The sequence below is a fragment of the Psammomys obesus genome, unplaced genomic scaffold (genome assembly GCF_907164565.1).
Source record: "Psammomys obesus unplaced genomic scaffold, mPsaObe1.curated_primary_1811, whole genome shotgun sequence".
In the NCBI taxonomy this organism is placed as follows: domain Eukaryota; kingdom Metazoa; phylum Chordata; class Mammalia; order Rodentia; family Muridae; genus Psammomys; species Psammomys obesus.
The window spans coordinates 48,063,038-48,085,044 of NW_026585644.1; the positions used below are offsets into that span (position 1 = coordinate 48,063,038).

The 22,007-nt window shown below is 46.9% G+C and overlaps 1 protein-coding gene across 1 annotated transcript; it reads right to left on the reverse strand.

Annotated features, from left to right (window-relative positions):
- Positions 1–618: 618 nt before the first annotated feature.
- On the reverse strand, positions 619–22,003 carry Abcg5 (ATP binding cassette subfamily G member 5). Its single transcript, XM_055619039.1, has 13 exons — positions 21,717–22,003; positions 20,980–21,101; positions 15,242–15,378; positions 15,058–15,156; positions 12,497–12,629; positions 10,977–11,116; positions 9,547–9,676; positions 8,666–8,879; positions 8,366–8,571; positions 7,401–7,539; positions 6,562–6,747; positions 3,023–3,135; positions 619–1,633 (listed from the first exon to the last, which is right to left on the reverse strand). Exons 1-13 carry the CDS (start codon positions 21,860–21,862, stop codon positions 1,440–1,442), a joined length of 1,959 nt encoding a protein of 652 aa, XP_055475014.1. The 5' UTR covers positions 21,863–22,003; the 3' UTR covers positions 619–1,439.
- Between the last annotated feature and the right edge of the window lie 4 nt (positions 22,004–22,007).

Below are 22,007 nucleotides of genomic sequence, written 5' to 3' on the forward strand. Positions count from 1 at the left end.
TTTTGTGGCTTGAGACACAAGCTGTCAGGTGTCAAAAACTATGTGTTTCTACAGTGCTATCACTAACATTTAATAGCTTGAAGTCACACACATGTCAATTTTCCAAATGTTTCTGAGCTAGAATGAAATTCATCTGCATATGAATAACAGAAGCTGCTTCTACGTACCTGTGTCTTCAGTAAGTTGAAACCAGTGACTTCAAAAAAGGCTCCTGTGGGACTCTCTTTGAACTACTTGAGTAGATTATCATCTTTAGGGCTGCCTAGAACTGATGTGACATACATAATCTGTAAGGCATTGTGTAACTATTATACCGTAATCATCAGTGTCACAGACCTTTTATAAAAATTGACAGTACTATACTGGTAATGTGCCAGTGCCTCAGATCCTTGAACACAGTTCTAAGCGACAGACTTTCACTGTGGCTTCCTTCATACTGTAATGGGAGACGTGTCGGGGCTATAATTTATCATCCTCTACAAGCTAGGTCACAGTAACAGAACAAGTTCATGAGCTTGTTCTCCGAGAGCCTCACTGTTACTATGGTAACACTGAGAGAATTAAATTTCAGACTTGTTCATGAATTGCTTGCAGATCAATGAGAAAGATAATCAGTCATTTAGCAGAAAATTCATTTTTAATAGCCCACACCCATCATTTTATCCCTGGAAATATGATGTACTGTGGGTGCACGTTTGAGTTTATCACCTTCCTTCTTCTCTGCAGCTCAAGAACATGAGTCTCTGGTGTGCATTCTTCTTTGGGAAGCTCTTCTCCAGACTTTTGTAGCTCATTTCTCAGTCACATACTGTCTGGTAACAATTCATTTTAAAAGGTAAACTATGCTAAATGTAAAAAACAGCAATCTTCCCTCAGAAGTTTGTCTCGATATGTGGCATTCAGTGTTTAGCGTATTCTTGAAGTTGCATTGCTTGGTCCAGCAGCTGCCGGATGGACAAGCATATGTGTGTATGGGTTTTAAATGGCAGCAGAAACTCCTTAACCCTTCTGTCGGCGGCTTTCTCAGTCAGACCCAGAACCTTTCCTGTATTACTCAGTCAATAATCATATGCACTTTTGTTTTATAAAATTCTTTATCAAAGATAAACATAAATTTTAAAAGGGCTTATTTTTCTGTCTAGAAAAAAACACGTAGTCAAACTAATGTCCCACGGGTTTATGAATTATTATTATTATTATTATTATTATTATTATTATTATTATTATTATTTACATCCTTGGACCAGGTCAGTCAGTTTCCAAGGACCACATCTCCCCACAAGCTGGAATAGCAAAGGACTGCGAACAGCTTCATTGCACTAGGAAGCCTGGGGAGAGGTGAGGGCCTCAAATGGAATGGTGGTGTTAGAAGATGGCACTTCTCAATTGTCCACGGTGGGCACACCTGCCCCTTAAACCCTTTCCCGGCTGACATCTAACTATCTGCTAATAAAGTAGTCCCGGATCTTAAAGACCACTATCCCTAGGATGACAAGAATTGGGATGAATGCATATAAGATCAGAAAGTTTGCTGTGAATCTGGATGTGGCGCCTGGGCAGGTTTTCTCAATGAACTGGATTCCTTGGGTGATGGAACACATTGGGTTAATTACCACAGAGGAATTAGAGCCACCTGCCAAAGAAAAGATTGAGAGTCAGCTCTGATGAACTTGGGTTATTTACTCACAAATATTTCTCTGAAGTTCAGAAAGTGTTCATTCAGCACTCTAAGTAGCCTTCCTCATGAAAGACACACAATGTTTTAGAGGATCCAGAATTAACAGTAAGATGAATCAAGAATCAGTCTGGGAGATCCTGGCTTTATTTGAAGATGGAAAAAGTATTTACTTATGTCTTGAGACTAGATCCATTACCCTATTTCTGATCTTGGCCTGCCATCATATATCCTAAAATTACTGACGTTGCCATCTGAACATACTTAACCACTGAACTCTCCAGTGGCCGCAGGCACCTGTTGTTCCCACTGCCCCGTCATGGCACTGGAGGTTGACTTTTGTCATAAAAAATGGGTTTTCTCAACTGTATTCTATACACATTTGGGGGAACAAGAGGCCACATTAGCTTGCTTTGGTGTGTTTGGTAGATAGGAACTGGGCCTGTCTAGAATACGCTGGCCATTGCATAGACCTGCCATTTTCTAAGAACATCACAGTGCCCTTAAGCTGTTGACCACAGGACACTTACTTGACCACTGAACATTTTCCTTTGAAAATCAGAGATAATGGGCTGGGGCTGGAGAGATGGCTCAGAGTAAGAGCACTTCTACTTGTGGAGGACATGGGTTTGGTCCCAGGACCCACTTGCTGCTTACAGCTGTTTTTAACTCCATTTCTATGGGATCTGACACGTCTTCTGGCCTCCACCAGCAACTGGGTGTTCACACAGCGTGCATGCATACGTACACGTAAGCAAAACACTCACAAAATAAATAAATCTTTCAATTTTGTTTGTTGTTTGTTTGTTTTGGAGACAGGGTTTCTCTGTGTAACCCTGGCTGTCCAGAACTTGCTTTGTAGACCAGGCTAGCCTCGAACTGACAGAGATCCACCTGTCTCATGGGCCACTTCCCCTGGCTTAAATTTTGTTTTAAATCATAGAAGATGGTGGGGTTATTTCAGATCAAGGCTTAAAATAATTTATTATGAAAATTCAATATTTCCAGGAGTTTTGAGAGTTATCTTAGTAAAGTGACATCTAGAGAAGCAAGATGATGTGAATTTGACTTTCCCACATAAAGTGCGAGCATGAGGACACACAAGAAGGCATGCATCTTGAGGCTTGCTGGCCAGCCCAGCCTGGTCAGACAGCCCAGGTCCCAGCGAGAGGCTCTTTCAAACAACAAAGAGGGTAGCTCTGAAGGAACCAAACCCAAAAAATCCAAGGTTGTCTGTCTTGTGGCACACACACACACACACACACACACACACACTTATTGCATTTCTTCCAAAAATACATTTCCCCGGGAAAGTATAAAAAGAGTACTGTGATATGGAATACTTACCACAAGTAAAATTCAGCCCATAGAACTCATTGACCACAAGGATCTCACAACAGTATTTTTGGAATGTAAAATAACTCAAGATTTGAAAAGGAATGGGCATTTCTTTTATGTTTCTTAAGAAAAAGAAAAAAGAGAAAGAAAATCAATAGATTCTAGTAGTCTTACTAAATAAAAAAAGAACAGTCTTTGTTTCTAAGCTAAATAAAATCTTCTGTCTATTATAAAAATGATGCTTACTATGAAACCTTCAAACAACATTGAAAACTGTAAATAAATACTATTACCCAGAAATAAATGTTGACATTTTTGTTATATCTATCGTATATTTATTATATATTTATATATTTATACTATATATGTTATATTTATGCTATAAAAAATATACAGAAGTGAACTGTTGGTGCCAGGAGTATACAAATAACCAATACTACATGCTCATTACACCCTTGCAGTTCATATTTGTGGTCTCACCTCTTCCCAGGTGGATATTATATATGTGTTATATATATCTCTATATATGTTTCATATATGTGTATATGAAACATGTATGCTTATGAAGCTCACACCATGTGACTCTTCACACACTTGATGGTCTTTCCTCTACCACATAGATCTCAGCCATCCCTCCATGTCAGTTTGGTGCTCCATCATTTTTAATTTCTACCTGGCAGCCCATTTCAATAGAGACTTAAGAGCCTCTCATGACCATTGGTGCTCTCTTCCTCAACGTTAAATAAACATGCAAGAAATCGCACACCCAGCACATACTGCATCAGGGGAAGGATTCTGACATCTGACTGAGCAGAGGAAGGCCCTCAGGGTTACAAGGGGGAGCTGGGCGCAGTGGTGCACACCTTTGATCCCAGCACTCAGGAGGCAGAGGCTGGCGGGTCTCTGTGAGTTCAAGGCCAGCCTTGTCTACAGAGTGAGTTCCAGGACAGCTAAGGCTACACAGAGAAACCCTGTATTGAAAAAAAAACAAAATAAAACAATACAAGGTTCAGAAAAGCAGGAGGCTGCAAGCAGAAGTTCTTCATCGGGTTTTTGCTTTATGTGGTTTTTCCCTTTTTTTTTTTTTCCTTTTCCTCCTTTCTTTATTCTTGTGAAAAACATGCTCTTTTCATTCTATCTCAGGAGAAATTTCCTGCCAATATTGATTCCCTCTTGGAGCACTATATGGTTTCTATCTGTAAAAATCTATTATGGAACTGGTGAGATAGCTCAATCATTTAGAGTACACACAAGCAAACTGTTCATACACATAAATATATCTTAAATATTTTCTCTTTATAAGACTCTAATCCTAGGTATTAATCCTAAGTATATAGAGTCTTTGGGATTTTTTAAAAGTTATCCTATCTCTAAAGAACTCATAATGCAGTTGGGAGGCATAGAATATATATCCTCAATACTACAAAAAATATACAGAAGTGAACTACTACTTTTAATTGCTGAATACTACTCAGCAATTAAAAACAAGGAAATCATGAAATTTGCAGGCAAATGGTAGGATCTAGAAAAGATCATCTTCAGGGAGGTATTTCAGAAGCAAGAAGACACACATGGCATATACTCACTTATATGTGGATATTAGACATATAATATAGGATAATCATACTAAAATCTGTACACCTAAGGAAGCTAAACAAACAGGAGGACCCTGGATAAGATGCTCAATCTTCATTCAGAAAGGCAGAGGGGACAGACATCAGAAGAGGGAGAAAACAGGGAACAGGACAGGAGCCTATCACAGAGGGCCTCTGAAAGACTCTACCCAGCAGGGTATTAAAGCAGATGCTGAGACTCATAGCCTAACTTTGGGCAGAGTACAAGGAATCTTACGAAAGAAGGGGGAGATAGAAAGACCTTGAGGGGACAGGAGCTCCTTGTGGAGCACAGCATGCACAGTGTGTGTGTGTGGGGGGGTGCTTCAGAGAGAGCTTCTTCAGCCTTGGGACCAGAAGGCTGGTTTTGTACTGGTGACATGGGGACAAAGTGGAAGACTCAAGACAAGAATAAGATTCTGTCACAGAAATCTATCAAGATGGAGGAACCGTGTGTTGTTTATTGACCTACGGCTGTCTGTACTATGTTGCTCAATGGGAAGAGAGTATACGTACACCCCATTGGATCTTATTTTTACTTTTAAAATTTGATTGCAGTCTAGAAAGATTTGCCAGGGAACTCTGGCCTGTGACTGTTTGGATAACATTTACTTTAGTCCTTCATATGTGAGCGTGTGTGCGTGTGTTTGTCATGTGTATGTGTGCAAGCCTCTGTGCACACACAGGAGGCCAGAGGAGGATGCCATGTCTCCTCCTGTGTCTCTGTCCATCCTGTTCCTGTGATACCGTCTCCTACTGAACCTAGAGCCTGTGATTTGAGGCCTACGCTGTTTCCAGCAATTCTTCTGCCTCTGCACATCCTACCCTAAGTGCAGGATCTACAGGCCATGTCTGACTTTTATGTGGGTGTGGGGACCCCAAACTCGGGTCCTCATGCTTGCAGGTCGAGCATTTCCCACTGAGACATCTCACCAGCCCTTTAAACTACATCAACAAAGCCATCACACGCCCTTAGGGTTGTGGTGTACTTACTGTAGCGTTGTCTGGACAGGTTTTACTCTTTAAAGTCTTTGACCCTTTTTGCCACCTATTATAAAAAGTATGCATGTTGTATGTGTGTGTATGCTTGGTTATAAAATGATATAGGCAAAAAAGTTATAAAATGGCATGAGAAATTACATATCACTCAGAGTCTCTGAGTGCTAACTAACTCTCTTAGGCATGTGCCCACTGGTCTTTATCCTTTCTTGAATAGTACTTCATCTTATCAGCTCTTTCCTTACTTGACTGATTTTAATTCCAGAGTACTCATACTTGCCTTCTGTGAATAAATCTTTGCTGGCTAGTGGGAAAAGGGTGGAATTAGCAGGACAGGCCACATTCCCTTTGTTAGGGTACAGGGCTCTAAAGAGACAGCTCACCAGGGGCTGAGGGCCTGGGTTCAGTTCCCAGCACCCACACGGTGGCTCATAACCATCTGTAAGGGGATCCTCTTGCCCTCCTCTGGCCTCTGTTGGCACCAACACACACGTGGTGCACATTCAGGCACTCGCACATACACATAAGATAAAAGTAAATATTTAAAAGGCGGAAATCGAGAGCTGAACTAGAGCCCACTTGTACCCATCAGGTGCGAGTAGCACGCACACTGTCGGGCTGTAAATCAGGCTGCAGGTTCCCAGAGAATCTGGGTCCTTTCCTGCCTTTTGTTTTACGAGCTTGTTACATGCAAGTCACATCAGCAACATGCTTACCTCGTGGTGTCCTGATTTCCAGTAAAACAACATCCTACTGACATACAGCGAGTGGACAAAGGTCTAAGGCAGTCATGGTTGGCAAATGGCAGAAACCCCCCAGACTGCAAATTCTTAGCGTGAGCCAGCGCCACTTAGCGCCTGCATTTCTTCCCGGTGGTCATTGGGTGATCCTTGCCCAATCCTGCCAGACCAAATCTCTCCAATCAGATCTTCTTACCTGATCAGTCCAGAGCCAACAAGCAGCCCAGAAACACTCAGCAGGACCACTATACTGTTGACAATGTTGGGGTTCTGGACCATACCCAGCAACACGAGTGTTAGAAGTTCTCCAATTAAGTGGGGGGCCAAGAGGGCAGCAGAGAAGTATCCAAATCTGGCAACTTCAGGATACAAGCCCAGAGTCCTAGGAAAACACAAGGGCCTTAGTTCCCTCTCCAGGCACTATCATTGAAGGCAAAGACCGTGTTTGCCCCCTGTGAATACATCCTTGCTGGCTAGTGGGAGGGTGGAACAAGCAGGGCTGACTCGTGTCCATGCAGCTTCCTACAGAAAAGCCACATGGCGAAGAGACCTGGCAAAGACAGATGTTAGATGACAGATGTCTAAGTTCTAATAAATGCAGTTCTAAGAAATAAGAGGCCATCAGTCAAAACCCGCCGAAGTGATGGGGTTCCCAGTGTCTTCTCCCTGTGGCCACTCTCTTTCCTGAAGCCCTCTTGAGCCACCAAACTGTAATGGCCAGGTCCTTCAGCAAAGCTTCAGGCTGAGGGACTGCTGCAGCCTGGGAAGGCCAGCTGGGTCCTGTACTGGTGTCCCAGCTTTCTGTGAACACTGCGCTGTAGCCCAGACCCTCAGAGCATGGGACATACTGTCCCCTGGCCTAGTCACAATGGCCTGCTCTTGGGACCCTCCGTGGGATTATTTGTAACAAAATATGTGCCCTGAAAGGCAGGTCATTCGGATGGAATGGTTCAGCCACTAGCCAGCTGCCTTTCTTTTTGCCCCCTGGCCCTCCGGAGCCCCACGTGGCCCAGCTGAACTGAATGCCCGTCTTACCAGTAGCACACACTGCAGAAAACCACCGTAGCAATGATGCTGAAGGGGAGTGCGTGCAGTACGTAGGCCAGCAGCATCTGCCACTTCTGGTACAGGCCGTCCTGACTCTCCTGGTCACTGACAGCTCTCAGCATGGGAACTGGCATAGAAGGCATGTTCCGAAACAGTCAGTCACCACACCGCTGAGGGAGGAGAGGCTATCTATCCGAGCTGAGCTTGAGGTCTGTCAGGGCTGGATCAAGAAGGCAGCTGGGCAGGCTCCCTAATTGTGGGAGGACAGTAAATCCTCCCACCTCAGAAATCTATGCACTACCCAGGAGCAGTGTGCTAGCAAAGACTCCACACTTGACTTTCTCCTCTCTGAAGTAGCAAACACACAGACAGGGGCCATGAGTGAGTGACCTGAGGCCCCATTGTCCTCTCCCATGGGATAGTGTCCCTACAGCAGCCTGCACTCAAGAGTGGTTCCCAGAGGTCAGAAAAGCCCAGCAAAGGCAGAGACTTAATCATTGCCCTCACCTCCATTGAGGGCCAACTTTACAAAGCACTGGTCTTCCCTGCGGTTGGTATTACATTTTTGGAAATTCCTCCAGTGCCTCCATTTCCGAGGCAAACCGCAGCGCCAGGCAGTACAGTGCTACCTCTAGGGCTCGACTGGGTTTGAAAATTAGGCGCTGGCTCTTCCAAAGTAGGATTCAGCATGATAACTGAGTCCATGTGAACTGAAAATCCTAGTCTAGCAAGAGTGAACTTTAGAATAAACACCCTTTCCAAATTCTGCACCACCAATGCTGCATCACCTGGCGTTTTCCGGATCCCTCAACCCTCAGAGATGTCCTCTTGGTGCACTCCCCGCATCAAAGTGACCCTACAGTAATTACCTCTCCCCGGAGAGTTGGGGGAGGGGCAGGTTTAGCTTACAGAAATGCCCTTGTGATGGTGTGCTTTTCGGAAGGTGTGCTTACACAGATTCACGGCATTGAGCATGCCGGTGTATGGGGTGGCGGCCACGAGCTGGTACAGCAGACCCACGCGGTCCTGGACAGCACCATTTTGCATGTTGTTCTGGACCCGGAGAAGGTAGAAAATGACGAACAGACCCAGGATGAGATTCTGAAGAAGACGCATAATGACCGCCTGCTTATTTCTCATTAAGTTTCTTGTTACTCTCCTGAAAACCAAACGGGCCCGTTTTGATCTCTTTTATTTCATTATTGGTAAATGACTGTAAAGACCTAAAATGACTGTATTTCCAAGGCTCTTACCTCAAGAGAACAGCAAGCTTACAGAACGTTCCGGGAGGATCTTTTGTCTTGAAAGGAACTGTGGGTAAGGTTTTCAGGTGTTTTGTTCTTTCAATGTTCTCCAGAATTTTGTGACAGATTGCAGATTCTTTGAAGGCAGATTCGAGCATCTGGACTCGCTTGTAGGTCTCCATTTCTCGCTCTCTGCTTTGGGTATCCACTGACGTCAAGTCCACTAGAAGTTTTCCCCAAAAGATACAACTCATGTGTTTCTAAGTACACATGCCCTCATGCGATGGATGATGATACACGGTTCATCGGTCATTCTGTACCCCACCCCACAGAGAAGCTCCTCTTGCCATGACCATCTGTGCATTAAAATGCCCAAAGCTACCCCGAAAGGCTATGAAAAGCCCCCAACAACTGCCTGGGAGAACTCAACTAGCTCTCCTCTGGCAGTCTGAAAGAAGATCCCCCACCTTCTTCTCTGGTGAGTCAGTAGTGGCAAGTTAACTGAACCGCCAAGTTAACTTGTTGGAAAAATAAAGGAACATCAAAACAAACAAAAGCAAAAGTAAAACTTACCAAAGCAAAACCCTAGAACAGCCAGTACCATCCAGGCGCAAATCAAAGAAGGAAGATGGGGGCTGGCAAGATGACCTAGCAGATAAAGGCACTTGCGGCCAAGCCTGATGACCTAACTTTGATCCCTAGGACCTACATGGCAGGAGGAGAGAACCAACTTCTCTGGTGGGTTGTCCTCTGACCTACACACGTAGACCATGGCACAAATGCACATAAGGGGGGCACACACACATAAACAATAAATAATTAAAATTTTAAAATATTTTAAACAGCCATGATGGTGAACATAAAACAAACATATATACATACATACTTACTGTAGAAATCAAAGGGGTTGGAATGTTCAGGACAAGGGTAGCCACAGTGACTGAAGAAGTCAAGCATTTCCTCTGGCGTACCACAAAACACCAACTCTCCATAAGTCAGAATGGCGATTTTGTCAAAGTGCTGCTCAGGCAACAAACGGTATTAGTGTATGCTCAGATGACGTGGTGGTCTGAGTGAGCATGACCCCCACAGACTCAGCTAAACTGTTAGGAGGCATGGCCTTGTTGGGGGAAGTGTGTCACTGGGGTGTGAGCTTTGAGTTCTCAGAAGCTCAAGCCAGGCCTGGTGACTCACTGATTCTTCCTGCTGCCTGTGAATCCAGATGGAGAACTCTCAGCTCCCTCTCCAGCACCGTGCCTGCCTGCATGCCGCCATGCTTCCCTCCATGGTGATAATGGACTGACCCTCTGAACTGTAAGCCAGCCCCAGCTGAATGCTTTCCTTTAGAAGAGTTGTTGTGGTCATGGTGTCTCTTCACAGCGATAAAACCCCAGCTAAGACAGGTAACCATGTCCTTATGGGAAATACATTTCCAAGCAGCCAGATAGTCCTTCGTTACCTCAGCCACGCATCAGTATTTGCGTGGTGGAGGAGGTGGCCATTGGAGACAAGGGAGGACGTCCCCTGCTTCCCAGCCTGGGTTACCTCTGTGTGTGGGCATTGCTTATGGCTCTGAGCCCCAGCATCGCATCTGGACCACTGAGAGAGTGACCAGAAGCAAGCTGAGGTGTTCTGGATATTGCTTGTGTTTGAAATAGTAAGTCCTCATACTGGGGGTAGCAAATGAAGTTTCTTTGGGGGATAAAAAAATCTGTAAAATGGAACTTTGATAGCTAACTGGGCCATGATGCCATTGCCAGGTGCCTGCCCCCTCCCGTGTGTGTGTGTGTGTGTGTGCACATGTACACACATACAGATTCACAGCAACATCAGGTGTCTTCCTCAATTGTTCTCCCTGTACTTTTGAGACAATGTCTCTTACCTGAACCTGGCCCTCATGGGTTCATCTAGACTGAATGGCCAGCAAGATCCAGAGGTCTTCCTGTCTTGCCTCCCTAGCACCAGGAATATTGACATGTGCCTCTGAGCCCAACTTTTATAGGCACCGGCCATCCAAACTCATACAGCAGGCACATTTCAGCTGAGCCATCTCTCCCAGCTGCTGTTGGCCGCATTTTACCAACTTTGTGATAGCGACTTCATTTTGAGTCCTTTTTACTTGGACTCTTCTTGGCCCCAGGATTGCCTTGTGGACTAAATGACTGTGGGCCGAATGACCTAGCGTATAGGGGATGTTTTGCATGTGTCGGGTACTGAGTAAATCAGGCCCTTTTCCCTTTCATTACTGGTGTGTGTTCCTTCCCCTACCCTGCCATTCCTGGTTCAAGACACATGCAAGACAAGAGAGGCATTCCCTTACATAGAAGAGCTCAGAGCGAGGCTGGTGGATGGTGACGATCACAATCCGGTCCCTGCGAGCCAGCTTTGCTAGGAGGATAACAATCTGATTTGCAGTCATGCAGTCCAGTCCTGTGGTTGGCTCATCAAACAGCATGACCTCTGCCGGCAAAGAAGGGTCAGACGCCTGAGCCACTGCCCGGCATGCTCCACGCTTACAACTCAGTACTCTGACTAGTCCTCCATTGACCTGTTGCACCCATCCCAACTGCATGGCGAGAGGTAGCTGTGTGGAAACTGGCTTTCAGCCTGAGCCCAGGACAAAGAGCCTGAGCTGGCAGGGCCCAGCTCTCAGCCCTGGAGCACACCTGGGGACAGGAGAGTGACCAGATCAGGCCTGTCTGTACTCCGGGTTACTTGGGCTTCATGCAGGGGACACTGGTGGAGAATAGGGCGAGCGGGCAGGGCTTCAGGGAGGCTAGGGAGAACAGCTATCGATTAACTAGCTCAACCCTGTTCCACACCAGGCCACTCTCCAGTATTAATGTGGTCTTTGCTCAGCAGAAGAATGGAACAAGGTCTGAGGGTGGGCAAGCATTGGCTGGGTTCTTTGGAGGCTTAAACTGTAGCTCATGTCTACTCCAAAAGTGATGAGGGCTTTCTTAATCATCTCCTGACCAAGCACCATCAGAAGAGGCAGGCCTATGCTAGCACAGGGTAAAGACAGAATCCAGTGTAAAATGTCCTCTCCCAGGTGCATGTAAGTGATGAGGTTTGTCAAGTTGGGAGAGTGACCAAACCAGGCAGAGGGAGGCAGGAGACTGGCCACCTCACCTCGATAGCCCCTTCCCCATGGCAACGCATAGACACTTCTAGTTATACCAGAACTCATTGGTCTTCCCTACAGGGCACAGTGGTACCATTCTCATACGTCAGGATGGGCAGGAAGGGCCTCATATTCGTGGAAGGGTGATGAATCACAGGTACACAGATGGGATACTCTTATGAGATGTTCAGTGCAAATGGTCCTAGTGATAGTAACCCAGTAACCCCACGGGTGAGTAAAAACCTGGTGGAAAGTGAAGGTGCCGTTAGTACTAACCCTAACCTGTGCCTAAGCCACTGAGCACATGGCTTGGTACCACAGCACCCTGCAGCACCTTGGTACCTGCCACCCCCTCATGGCTAACCAGGACTGCGGCTAACCAGCGGTTCACTGCATCATGAGAGAATGTGCTGCCGTTTATCATTAGTCTGAGAAAAGATCAAAATTCAAAGTCCAGTTGAATGTGTATCACTTTCACGTCACCATGAGGTTGAACTGTGATAAGTTGAGGACTGTCTCCCAAATGACAGACACGACAGGAAATGAACCGCATAGCATTTCCCAAAATTGGGGTCTCTCGTTGGGGAACCTCAAGGACTTCAATCCTGCACAAACCATTTCTCACTGGGGACTACAAGGAAAGGACCTCAAGCACCTGAAGAGAGGTGGAGGACAGAGACCCTGGTAATCCAGCAATGGGCCTGCACCCCACTTACTGGGGTCCTGAAGGAGCTGAGCTGCGATGGAGACTCGGCGCCGCTCGCCACTGGAAATTCCCCCAAAATTATAGTTGCCAATCATTCGGTCTGCCACGTGGCTCAGACTCAGCTCTGCCATGACCGCCTCTACCTGAAAGAGACACAGCCCTCCAGGGCTCTCGCCTGTTAGCACCGCTGACACTTCCACTTATGGTGCTGACCCAGGAGAGAGAACACTTCTCCAGAGGGCCAGGGCCACTTCCAGACTCACCAGACCCTGGGGAGAAAAGTCCACTGCAGTTAAAATCCACCTTGGTTTAATATATAATAAATACGTTAGATTTAAATAAGAGTTTTTAAGTCCCTGGAGAGACAAAAATGCCTATTCTGTCATCAGAAAGAAACAATGTCCCAAAGGCATAATTATGACATAGATTATGTTAACTGTTTGGGTTTTGAAATTTTATTATCATAAATATTTTCTGTGCTTAAAAAAAAAATCCAATTTGGTTTGAAGTGACCTCCATATATCCACTTTGTAACCCAAGTAAGTCCTGGAGACGCAAGTGACCAATCACATTGCAGTTTTACATCAAAGGACTATAATCCAGCTTCCAAAAGTAATTAAAAGCCATTCCAATCTTTACTCAGATCTCTTCAAGAAACTTCAAAGAGTGCCCAACATATAAGCCACAGCTCCACTCCCATGCTTCTAATTCCCTCACCAATCCTCTTCATTCTGCTCACACCCCGCGGCTCCCTGTAACCTCTCATCTTAGCCTCAGCTCTCCACACCAATACCATTTAAAAACAATCCTTACTGACTTTCTGAGAAGGCTGGCCTCTCCCCCTCTCCCCTTCCTCAGCTTATTGCAGCCCCCAGAGACTTTGGAAAATCTCTACTTCCAACCTCTCCCAGTCCTCCTCAATCCCCTAGTCTGCAGGAGGCCCGGGGGTGAAGGAGAGGGAAGACTGAAATAACAGAGCAGAGAATTTGTCCCCAGCTGCCTTTAATGAGATTGTGCCCCTTTCAAAATGGGGAAAAAGAAACCAGCACATTTCTTTGAAAAAATAGCCACAATAAAGACTGCAGGAAAAGAGGGAGTAACTTGCAGAAGAGTTCCAGAGGAAGGGGACAGCGTCACCAGCAGAAAGGAAGCCCTGGCCTACAGAAGATGCAAAGGGAAATGAGGCAAAGATGGACCAGTAAGCTAGTAAACTTGTCTGGGAAAAATCAGAAACAATAACAAAAACAAAAAACCAAGGCTTCTCTTGGAATCAGGCTGAAGGATCCTAGAACTGATCTTTGCTTGGCCTGTGGGTGCTGTGAATCGACCCCTGGTCCTCTGGAAAAACAGTCAATGCTCTAAGCGCTTATCTGCAGAGCCAGCTCTCCAGCTGCCTTCTCAAAAAAAAAAGTTAAGAGGCATTTTGCCTATCCTTTTCAGATTGGAAAAAAAAAAAAATCCCCAAAGCAAGCCGAGAGACAGAGAGCCACGGAGGGCCTGCATGGCATGTTTCTTCGTCTGTCACTCGGTTAGGATCACCAGGTCACATGAACCTGTGTCTGCTCACCCATCTCCCAGGAGAATGCAGATGTCTTTCTCAGACTGAAGGGTGTCCCAGAAAGTGAGAAGGAATTGGGCGGCTTCGGTTTCTTCCACAGGATAAAGATAAAGCTCCCCTCCCCAGGCTAATAGCAGACAGAAGTGAGATGCTCTATTAGTATAAGCCTGCTGAACGGCAGCGGGAGGCTACGCCACAGGATAACCTAGTGAAACAGGACCTGTGTCATACCCCTGAGTTCCCTGAGTAACCTTAGGGGAAAAGACGGCATCACTCCGGGAGGGTGGCTCCCTAGAGCTAACTGCTTCCTAGAGTTGTCCAGGATTCTCAAGCAGTCTGTGCACACATGGTAAGGAGCCCGCTTCCCAGGGAGCTGTCCGCACCTGTTGCCAGTCACAGCCTTCCCTGTGGCTATTTATTCCCTCCCCCTGGGGGGAGGGAGGGAATCCCCAGGCCTCTACTGAACTAAGCAATATTTCCAGACAATGTCAAGGTGGGTTTATTTACAGCTACCCATTTTGGAAACTTAGTCTCCTTTGCATGAGGCCCCTTCAAGCTAAGATGGCTCAGTAGCCAGGCTCGGTGGCACACACCTGTGATCCCAACACTCTGGGAGGCAGAGGCAGGTGGATCTCTGTGAGTTCGAAGCCAGCCTGGGCTACAAAACGAGTCTAAGATAGCCAGGGCTCCACAGGGAAACCCTGTCTTGAAAAAAAAAAAATGTCTCAGGGGATAAGGACATTGACCACCTGAATTCCATTCCCTGAATCCACGTGATGGAAGGACAGGACAAGAGGCACCATAACAAACCAGGCTTGCGTTGGGCTGGTCACATTTCAGGTGTTTACACATCTCTTGTAGCTGCCACTTAGGACTGCGGGGGCGGAGCAGAATACAAGGGTGAAAGCAAAGATGAAAACGAGAGGGCCAGGTGGTGGCTGGAGACGGAGCTGCTGGGGGCCCAGGTCCTGTCCCCTAGGGAGTGGCTCTCACTCAGCTTTGGCTTTAAGTACCTTCCTGTTGTAGAAGTCTGAGGAGCTGCGGCGGAGGGCCAGCATCGCCGTGTAGCTCAGGGTCTCACGCACGGTGAGGCTGCTCAGAAAGACGTCGCTCTGCAGGAAAGGGGACATCAGAGTCGTCGGAGCCCCGGGGAGGGGGGCCATTGCCCGGGCAGGCCGGGGCCAGGGACGTGCCCACCTGAAGGACGTAGGAGAAGCAGTCTTGGAACTGGTCCCTGTGCAGTGCGCGGCCGTTCACAAACACCTCCCCTTCCAAGGTCCCCGTGCGCCGCAGCCTCCCAGAGATGGCATCCAGCAGCGTGGTTTTTCCTGAGCCTTGGGGCAACAAGAGAAGACCCTGGAGGAGCCTCTTCAGACGAAGACGGGGCACTTTTCCAGACCCTCTATGCTTCAGTGTGAACCTAACTGCACCTCTCACTGAGCCCTGGGTCATCGCAGGATCTAAATAAATCTCTCCGGTAAAGGGGGACAAGCCTAGTAATAGAGGCCAAACACCATGTGGAAGTGTCTTCTCGATTTGGTGACAAGAAAGTAGCTCACTTGCCCTTGGTGCAGTGGTAGGTAGGACTCGAATCCAAGTCTAAAGATGATTTGCATTCATATGAGATGGCTCAGACAGTAGAGGCACTTTGCAGCCAAGCCTGAGGACCTGAGTTCAGTCCCAGAGGTACATGGCAGGCAGAAGGTGAGAACAAATTACCAAACGTTGTCCTCTGACTTTCCACATACATGCCATGGCATGCCCTCGCCCACACGTATACACACATTCGTAGGGAAAATTCAGATTAAGAAAAAATACAGGTTGCTGGACAGTGGTGGCACACACCTTTACTCCCAGCACTCAGGAGGCGGAGGCAGGTGGATCTCTGTGAGTTCCAGGCCAGCCTGGTCTACAGAGCAAGTTCAGGACAGCCAGGGCTACACAGAGAAACCCTGTCTCAAAAAAACCATTGGAGACCAGCCGGAGTCGATAGGGAAGCTCTGGCTCATAGAAGCAGAAAAGGGGAAAGGTTATGTGCTGCTTGCTGAGTTGCATAGACAGAATAACAGTTGAATAACAGAGTTTACTTAATGTAGGTTCCACTTAGCTTAAAAAGAATTTATGGCCAGGCTCGGTGGTGCATGCCTGTAACCCCCGCACTCGGGGCAGCAGAGGCGGGCAGATCTCTATGAGTTTGTGACCAGCCTGGTCTACAAAGTGAGTCCAGGACAGCCAAGGCTACCCAGAGAAAGCCTGTCTCAACAAAACAAAACAAAGCAAAGAAACAAACAAAAGAACTAACGTAGTTTTAAGTTTTTCAATCTTTCACCTTGCAAATGAACCCTTTTAATTCAAATGACTCTTCCCATAAATTTTTATAATAAAAGACTGGTGGGTTAACTTTATATATAAAGATGTATTTTTATTTAAAAAAAGAAAGAAAAGGAAAGAAGAAAGAAAGGAAGAAAGAAAAATACAAGTTTATAATAGAAAAGCCAGGGAAGGCTGTTGGAAGCATTTGTCCCCTAAGATCTAAATTTCTTTTGTGATCCCCTAGAACTGTCCAGCTAGATGGCATCTAGATGGCATTGCTAGAGCCTTTCTGACCTGTGCTCTGAGACCCGAGAGTGTAGACTCTCAGACCTACAGATGGTGACTCTGGCTTTAACAAGTTACCATGAGGGTTAGAGTTTGAGGGGCCTGGGCTTCGAGGCCTTTGGGAAAAGCAAACTGACCTCAGCATGCACCAAGAGCCTTGGCTAAAGCTAGCCAGTTGGTACCAAGAACATTCCTGCAGAGTTCTAGAGTAGAAACTGCCCACTACCTGAGGTGACAGAGGAACATGCTTCCCCTGCTCTGTCCCATAATACATGTTAGCCTGGGTCCCAGAACCCCTGGAGAATGGACAGGCTTTTCCTGGCTTTCCTACCAAAGGCTGCTAAACTTTCTCACAAACAAGAATGCAGCCAGGGGGCTCTGAATCAAGGGAATTCTGCTAGGCTGGAGCAGCTCACACGGGACCATAAAGACGATCTTCTACTCAGGAGTTTTGTAGAAACTGACTTCACCACAAGGGGTCCAAAAATAAGTTCCTACAGCAGTCAGCATCTTTCCTAAATCCTGTCTGACCAAATTCTGGATTAGCACGCATGTTCAGGTAGAGAGGAACAGGAGAATGGTTGCACCCTTTAAAAGGACTGTGCGTTCAGATGTCATTGTTTTGTGATGTAAATCCTGTAAATGTTGACAGTATATTGTTTAGTATTCTTCAGTGGTCTCATGACCCCCTCAGTGGCTTTCTGCCCATGCATATTGTGTCGTCTGTTTGCAATTGTTTTTTGTGACATTAGAAGAATAGCTCACTTGGAGAAACTTTAACACCACCTCCCCCCCGCCCCCTGCCTTTCTGGGTGTTAGCTCAACTGCTTCACTAGTTGCAAAGCCTTATTATCACAGTCAGAGTATTTGTAAACTGAAACTAAAGTGGAGGAATAAAGAGAAAAAAATGGATCGTGGGCTGGGGAAATGGCTCAGTTGTAGAGCACTTGGTTCAATTTCCTGTACCACACACAGGGGAGGAGGAAGAAAAGGAAGAAGAGGAGGAGGAAAGGAGGAGGAGGAGAAAGAGGAGGAGTGACCCTCATTGGGATTATGTCCTGACTTCCCAGCCCTGAGCCCTGCCCTTCCCGTGTGGTTTCTCTAACCAAGAGTGTGTTTGTAACCGAGAGTGTGTTTCTAACAGCCGCCTGCCCTTTCTCTGTCTGCCTCTGCAGCTGACTACACCCATTAGCAAGACTGCAGCTTCTCAGCCTCACCCAGAGACCCTCAGGTGTCTTCCCTCCTCCCCCGCTCTTCTCTCCAGTTAACTTACTACGCAGCATAGAAGCCACAGCAGAGGTAGAGTCTCAGTCACACACAAGCCTTCAGGAGACTGAAGGAGTATCAGAAGTCTACTTACAAAAGAGGCTGAGGGTCAGGGAGATGGTTCAGTTGGAAAACTGCTCATTGTGCAAGCGTGAAGATGCATGCTTGTAATCCTGGCACTGAAGAGGCAGAAGCAGGAGGATCCTTGGAGCTTGCTGCCTCTCCACCCATCCTCACTGAACCAGTAAGTTCCAGCTAAAAGCAGGAGACCTTGTCTCAGACAACAAAATGGGAAGCCAGTCACGGTGGCATATAACTTCAAGCCCGGAACTCCCAAGGCAGAACCAGGCAGATCTATGGGTTTGAGAGCAGCTTGATCTACATAGTTCCAGGCCAGCCAGGGCTACATAGTGAGACCCTGTCTCAACAAAACAAAACACAAAAACAAACAAAAATCTACCCACAAGCAAAATACAAACACAAGATAGAAGACACCCAAGGCTGATTTCTGGCCTTCACAAACACATGCACCTGCACTGCACACACAAACTGATTTAATTAACTAACTGAAACATAGGAGACTTGGGAGAGATCCCACAACCCTTCCATTATGGAAGATTAAAGCTAGAAAATGCTTATGAGGAAGCCAGCTGTTATGGCTTGACTCTAAAAAGCCCCTAGCCTCTTATGTCCCCCGTTGGCAGTGCCATGTGGGAAGGTTCTGGAAACATTAGGAGATGGTGACTAGCTGGAAGAGAAGTAGGTCATGGGGGTGGGGTGAGGGCTCCTTGGGTGTCTCTGGTTCTGACCCCTTTCTGTCTCCTCTCTCTGCTGACTGTCCTTCAGGGTGTAAGCTGTTCTGCCATGCCTCTCACCATGATGGACTGAACCCTCAGAAACCATGAGCCAAAATAAATCTCTCCTTTCTTAAATCACTTGTGCCAAGTGTTTTGCTCACAAATATCCTAGCCATCACCACACTTCAGATATGTTAGGCCATCTTCTGCGGTGTCAGTCTCTTGCAGTATGAGGAATACACACTCTTGCTCACAAGTCACCCAGTATATGAGTATTTTCTCACAGGAACCCAGTTAGACTAAGACAGTCAGTGAATTCGTTGTCAGTTAATATTATTATTATTATTATTTCATTTAATCTTAGTGTATTATCATATAGCTGTGCTTGGATGAATGCTCATGGATTCAACTGGAGGCTGGAAATCTTAATCCATTTTGATTTGCTATAGAAAAACAGCTGAGACTGAACTCCTGAGGCTGGCTAATTTATAGAGGTTCATGCGTGTGTGGGTTCAAGGGTGCATGTGTGTGTGTGTGTGTGTGTGTGTGTGTGTGTGCATGTGTGCATGCATGTGTGTGTTGACCCACAGTCTCAGAGACTTAGAATTCAAACCTGGATAGCCTTATCTGTTCAGCCCTCTGGGTACGTCGCATAGTAAATGGCACCAACATGGGCCTGCATAGAGTGAGCAACTGCGCGAGGAGACAGGAACCAGAGGCCTTCAAGTATCAGGCCTTCTTAATCAGCTTTCTCTGGTGAGAACTAATTTGGCCACTGCAAGAGCTACCTCAGTCCCTTCAGAGGGTTACACCCCACAGCCACCCTTCTTCCACTAGACCACCAGGCCTCCCATCATTTCCACAGTGGGGGAAAGCTTCTGTCACAGAGCTCTGGGAGTCACACTCAGCTCTATCCAAACAGTGCCATGCTTGCCTCTCACACAGACTTCCTGTGTCTGTCTCTAGGAAAGAGCAAGAAAAATGGGTTAAATGCCCACAGTCTGCAAGCAGCTGCACAGTCAGAGCATTTGTGAACCAAATATGTCAGAATCCTTAAATTGACACATGCAGGATAACTCAGGGCTGTGAACACTGAGATACGCTGCCTAGAACCCCTGCCTAGCTGCTGGAAATATAAGGACTTATAGCTATAGGGTTTGTTTGCAGGGACAGGAGAGGAAACCCTTCCGAGGGTAATGACTGGTTGATGTAAGAACAGAAAAGCAAACATGGAAGTCATGTCCAAACGTTCAAATCTGAAAGACAGGATTGAAGAAGAAGGAAATGGACTGGTGCCATGGGTTAGCGAGGGAAAGGAAGCACATGGCCAGATCAGCATGGCTGGAGAAGATGGAGAACATTAATAAATACTTTAGGACCATGGATGGGAGGTAGCTTCAGACTGGGGCTGGGAGGTAAAGTTAGTCTAGAGGGTTAATATCGGCAATGCCCCAGGTAAAGGCTATTTTATTAAAAAAAAAAAAAAAAAAAAAAAAAGTAAGTTCAAATCTCCCCTGGAATGAAGAGAAAGTCATGGGATATACACAGTTGGTCTCCGTGCGGTGTAAACTCCCGAAGAGAGGCTCAAGGAAAACACAACGTGCTGTTAAGACTTGTTACTAACATGAATTCTTTTTTAGTATTCTCTGTTGTCCATTGTGTATCTGATGACCATCAAAATGAAAAAGACCAGTGGGATCAGGAATAGGAGTGAAGGGGCTGGAGAGATGGCTTGGTAGTTAAGAGTACTGGCTGCTCTTCCAGAGGACCAGGGTTCAGTTCCCAGCACACGGACGGCAGCTGGAATCTCTAACTCTAGTTCCAGGAGATTCCACACCCTCACACACGTAGGCAAACCACCAATGTACGTAAGATACAAATAAATAAGTTAAAAAAAAAAAGAATAGTTCAATTCTGCCTACTGAACACCTTGACAAGACCTTTGCAGATGTGGAAATACCAATTAAAAAATACCCCAGGGGCTGGGGCTCTCTGGTGGGCTTACTTAGCATGCCCAAAACTCTGGGTTTGATCCCCAGCAAAGACACCAGTTATGTGTCAGGCAGGGCTTTCCACTCTACCCAGGGACTACTCTCAGGGTTTCACTTTGGTACCAGGTTCCATTCACAGTTGGCCATGCCACTAGCTTTCACTTGAATGCCAAATGCATGGCCTTTTCTCTGCAACTTAAACTTACTTCAACACAGGGCTTTAAACCAAGCCAGAGCCTCCCAGAGGCCTCCTTGGACGTGTAGAAGGCCCCAGGTCACTTACCTGAGCTGCCTAAGATGCACATTATCTGTCCGCTCTCCACGTACAAAGAGACATCTTTGAGGATTTGCCTGTCCCACCGCTGCTGACATGATTTGAGGTTCCACCAGGGCCCGACACGGTTGCTTTAAAGGAAATCCCACAAGGCAAAGGCAGAGTAGGCTCCGGAAGGGGCCAGACCCTCGTTCCCCAGCCCTGAACCCAGCTCCATTCCATCCCACTTGCTCCTGGACAGGTTGACAGCTCTGTTTCAGCCTCTATGTCCTACTCTGGAGTCCTTGGAGGCACGGTGACTACAGGTTGCTTGCCACCCAAGGAACGTGCCTCCACTAGCCGCTCTGAATACTGGGTCTCTGGCTGGCTCTGAGATGGTAACTTGCACGCTGTTTATTCTTGAGGTGAGGCCTGCATTCCTTCAGCAGGCTTCATTCCACCCTGTGCTCCCCAGAACCCCCACTTTCCAAGCCCTCTCCATCTACACAGGAGGGTGGTGGACAAATCCGGGAACAGGTGCGGCAGAGACTGGTGGAAAACAACAAAGGGCATCAGACAGAGCGTGTTTTAACGCCCGGGCCCTGCCCTGGGCAGGGGGAGGAGCTACTCACTGCAGCCTTGCTAACTTCCACCCTGATTTTCTAGACAGGCAGCCCAAAGGCCCCAGGCCCCCCACCCACCCATTTAGTGGGAAAAGACGGCAGAGAGGGTGGGAAGCCTACCTTTCTGCTGCAGGGTTCCCTTACCTGACGCTGAAGGACACGTGGAGGACACCTAAGCTGTGGCGAGCCTCCGAGCCCGTAACAGAGCCTTCCTCCAGGGAGCTCTGAGACCCTCTGTTGATGTGAGGCCATCTGCCTCCATCTGGACTCAGAAAAGGCAGCTCACTCATGGCCAGCAGGAAACAACTGCAAGTGAGTTTTCTAGTGCGCCTGTCCGGCTCCAGAGTAGCTTCAACTGAGGAGCCAGTGGGAGTGCCCTGTCTGACCGTACCCAGCCCAGGAAGCCCTCGTGAGACAGCAGTTTGCCAATTTGGC